This window comes from Bufo bufo, chromosome 2 (assembly GCF_905171765.1).
Source record: "Bufo bufo chromosome 2, aBufBuf1.1, whole genome shotgun sequence".
NCBI classification, from domain to species: Eukaryota; Metazoa; Chordata; class Amphibia; order Anura; family Bufonidae; genus Bufo; species Bufo bufo.
In genome coordinates, this window is record NC_053390.1 from 739,968,257 (window position 1) to 739,972,689 (window position 4,433).

A 4,433-nucleotide genomic window follows, 5' to 3' on the forward strand; every position below is an offset into this window, starting at 1 on the left:
GCCCCACATTATAGGTGACAATTCAGATTTTCAGAACTAGATCCTTTCTCACTAATTATCACCCACAAGTAGATATGAATCCCGCGTATCTAAGAAATACCACTCAGCATAGTGCCAGTAATAATATGTCCTTACCTGCCACGTTATAGGTGATCTTACTCACTGGCACCTCAGAGTCCAGGATGGTGGTACACGTGTACCGTCCGGAGTCCCCCATCTGTACGCCCTTGATCACAAGATAGGGCTCCCGGGTGATTTTGGGATTGTGTTCACGAGGCTATAGAAAAAATATGGAGAATTATCAGAGCCTCAGATATCACAACTATTTATAATATAATATATGTAATTTACATAGTCATATCATTAGGACAAAAATTTAGAAAATTGCTGATGATAATTTGCTGACATGACAGAAAGTCTGATTTTAGACCATATTGAGCAGCCTGGTGATGATATTGGGTGAAAGGACTTTCTGCTAAGTGGTTTTTGAGTAATGAAAGGAATACGTTTGGGAAGCGCTGCCTTAACATTATAATCGTATAACTCAAACTGAACAATCTCCCAATTTTACCCTGCATTGTACTTACCAGGGTGAACACGTTGTTATAGGTGTCCTCCAGCCTTGCGTACCATTCAAAAGTACAGTCCAGAATTAGTTCTTCATATTCTGGGATTTTTATATTTATCTCTAGAAAAACAGGAAAATAAAAGAAGATATTATAGAAGTAATTGTGTAGATATTCTGTCCTACATTTAGGGGTTGTCTCAATAACACGTCTCCTTCTATAAGAACTAATAGGAAATACGGCCATCATAGAGGAGACTGATAGTAACTGGTTATATTCTGCTATCTCCTCACCTCCACAGTTTACAGTCTCTGCCAGGTGAGACTTGTGATCTTTACATGGAGAGCAGGACCGTCCAGTTTTCAGATCTGAGAAAAGAAGAAAGAAATGAAATGTGAGCCGAGCATTAAAGACACTTATAATATTAGAATAAATATGATAATCATGTGCTGGTATCTATCACCCCTCTGTCACCTGCACATGGACAGGATACTGTACAGGCTGCCACAAATCACCCTTCTAGCCTGCTTATGGACTGAATCATATTAATGTAAATATCCTCCTGCTTTGGGAAGTCTGGTGTATACCAGTGAATGGTATATTTAGTGTACGGTGAGGATTTGGGGTCCTATATATTTACTAATGTACTATATGAATGTAGATATAAGAATAGAAACTTCTACTTTACCGAAACATCTGTTGGAGGTGCACAGGCAGCTGCATCTCTCCAAGTAGTCTGTGAAAAGAGGAGACATCATATAATAGTCAGCGAGTGCTGTGTAAAGTGCCTATGTAGTGCTGCTCACCTCTTTATAATAGGCACAGTACCCACAGTTTACACACACTAGTGGGAAAGGTCCATTGGCATGCATTATATAGTGTAATTCTAGTTACTCTGGCCTATGATAAAAATCTTATACTGTACCTTGATTTTTTGGAGGGCCCCCGGCGCAGACAACCTTCTCCTCGGCGCAGGTCTGACAGTTGATGTAGGTTTGCACCATTAATCCTGGGGAAATGCACTTGTGTTATAACCGTCCAATCTTATAGATGATAATAATAATAATGACAAGAAGCTGAATCTGGTATAAAATGTACTTACCACAGCTGTCTGCACCTGAGGAATGGAGAAGAAAGAAGACATTACTGACCGTTCTCATTGTCAGACTCAGAAACCTCTAATCTCTGGGTCTCCTTATTATTACATGATGTCAGTGCCTCTGTGTTCGTCACTTTGTTTTCTAGATTTCCATTGACAGAAATCTCTGAGCCGCCCCAGAACGGTCCGGGCCTCTATAGAACGCAGCAGCTCCTAGTGCAAACATTCCTGGCAGCCAATCAGGTGCTGGCTTTCATATGTCCAGTACAGGGTAGGAGATAACAGCAGTGATCTGATTGGTGGCTGTGGGGATCTCTAGTTTGGGTCTACATTACTATAACTACAAGAGGCCTGTGTGTGTAATACATTTATATGTCATATTATAGCAGGTGTTATATCTAGAAGAACTCACCTTGTTTATTTGGACACCTCCCTAAAAGTGAGAAATGAAGAAAAGCAGAATTACTAATAGAGAACAATAGAGAACAGAAATCCCCTGTATATGAGGGCTCTATCTATAACCCTGCAATAATACAAAAGAAAACTGCACGCATAGCAATTCCCAGTATAGAACATTTTATTACAATCGCTCCCTCCTGTCACTAGGCTGTAGGGAAAGGAAAACAAGTTGAAAACATCCTCTCTGACAACCTACCAGACACGTAGAAGATAAGTACAATGGTAGACAGAAGAAGATTCCACTTACGTTGGTTTGAGTCCTGGACGATAACCTTGAGCTTTTCTTTGAGTCGCTGGAAATGGAGTCCAATGATGTGAAGAAGCTGGATCTCTAAGATATATAAAGAGGAGAAGAATGAGAGTCCGATCCCCTCATCTATCAGTCTGAGCCCCCAACACACTAATTCCTATTAATAAGAGAAGTAGAATTTCCACCTACGTATAAAATATTGTACTTACCCTTAAAATCTATATCCTGGATGACGTCCACAGATTTTTTATATTCAGACGCAATTTCAGATATAGCATATTTATCTGGAAGGAAAATAATGGTACAATAATTATCTATCTATCTATAGATTATATGAAATGGAGATAATAGTAATAATATAAGTACCCAGTATGCCGACTTCATCCTCAAGGTAGTTCAGGACTTTTTTCTCGGTGACTTTGGCAAACCGCTTGATGTTGACATAGGCTTCTATTGAGTCAATGTCATCGACTTGGCTTTTGATAAAGGTGTTGAATTCTTCCATAGCCATTTTCCCTCTGGAGTCGCATGGTATGCAACAGAGAGACTGTCTGATGAAGACAGATGTTACGAGCAGTAGAAGCCACATGGTCTGGATAGAACCAGACATCTTTAGTAAAATCGCTTCCTGTAGCAAATAATCACTAAGGACGCAAGAGAGCAGAACTATGTCCCACTGAGAAGACAACAGCACTGCACAGGTTATAGCATCAGGCGCCGGTTAAGAGACAATGTCTTTATGACATCATCAGAATATGCAAATGAGGCTCTGAAACAAGCAATTGGATTGGTGGAAAATGGGATTATGACATCATATGCAAATAATTCTCTGGAACGTGAGATGTTTGAGGGAGTAAATAAGTATGTTCACTTAAAAAACATTTTTTTTAAGCCACAACTAATACATATCATGACATTCTTTACAGAATATACATATCAGGCATGGGTAACAGAACATGTACCACCCGTATATTCCACTGTATGATGTTATCGGAATTTGAAAATGAGGCTCTGAAACACAAAAGTTATTGGATTGGTGGAAAATGTAATTGTGTCATCATTATATGAAATATGCAAGTTATGTTCTGCTAGTGTTGGACAATATACCGGTATCCACAATATAATGCAGTATTAAAAAACGGCAATATGACGATATCATCGTTTCTTAAGTATCGTGGTATTTAATGACATCATAGGGGTGGCCGCTTCCATTATAGGTAGGTATGGAAGACCTATAATGAAAGCTGGTGGTTAAGGACTGACTCACGTGGTCTTTTCTTAATCTTGAGGATGGCAAACGTCAGAACGTAGCTGTCTGTGTCACAGCGACATCACCTAGCATATGGGCGCCGCAGCTGACTTCACAGCAACTGCCAGTGCGGAGCTAGGCTGATGCTCTGCCTCACTCCTGTGTCCTGCTGCCAGGCTGCTGAGTGGGGCCATCATCTGTCAGTCAATGCCAGGGGCCTTCTAGCTGCTGCCCTCAGCTTCAGCCTGCCTCACTTGTCCACCCAGGCCCTCAGCTGCCCTGGACTGATGGTGGTACATGCTGCCCAAGTAATATACTGTATATTCAGGGGCGTAGCTAGAAATGACTGGGCCCCATAGCAAAAAAGAAATTATGGGCCCCCTCCCGGATCTCCCACCCCCACATACCTCTCAGACCTCGCCGCCACATCCGCAGGTCCTCATGCACTTACGACGGTTACGTGTAGGACTGAGCACAGACAGATGGTCACTGGCAACGCATTTGTGCCAGTGTAGGAAATGTATGACTCTAAATGTCTGTGTATTTAAGTAGGACTAGTCAGAACTGACACCCAGACTGCAGGACCACTCCAGGGGTCAAGTCCTGAGAAAAAAGTGTGGGAACTCCCTCAAGATCCACTGCCACCCCTCCCCCCTCAGAAAATTCAGTGCAACATAAAACATAAACAAAAACTGGAATTTGCACTATACTGTATGTCTGTTCAGACATAATTCGTCTCTTTCATATTATAAGCTACCCTTATATATAATTTACTTACAGTTCTAAAGACTCAGGGGTGCTGACAGGCTT

General features: G+C 41.3%; 1 protein-coding gene across 1 annotated transcript; it reads right to left on the reverse strand.

The window, feature by feature from the left end:
• Window positions 1–269: 269 nt before the first annotated feature.
• On the reverse strand, window positions 270–2,885 carry LOC120991032. The gene is made up of 10 exons (XM_040419922.1): window positions 2,741–2,885; window positions 2,584–2,658; window positions 2,372–2,455; window positions 2,078–2,098; window positions 1,669–1,683; window positions 1,492–1,575; window positions 1,255–1,302; window positions 860–934; window positions 572–688; window positions 270–277 (listed from the first exon to the last, which is right to left on the reverse strand). The coding sequence occupies exons 1-10, from the start codon at window positions 2,883–2,885 to the stop codon at window positions 270–272; spliced, it is 672 nt and encodes a 223-aa protein (XP_040275856.1).
• Window positions 2,886–4,433: the final 1,548 nt, after the last annotated feature.

Coding starts and splice junctions, on each gene's coding strand:
- LOC120991032 (XM_040419922.1), bottom strand. CDS start 2,885: ATGGCTATGGAAGAATTCAACACCTTTATCAAAAGCCAAGTCGATGAC. Junction 2,456..2,583: donor CCAGGATATAGATTTTAAGG/GTAAGTACAATA, acceptor TATATATCTTAG/AGATCCAGCTTCTTCACATC. Junction 1,303..1,491: donor GGGCCCTCCAAAAAATCAAG/GTACAGTATAAG, acceptor CTCTTTTCACAG/ACTACTTGGAGAGATGCAGC.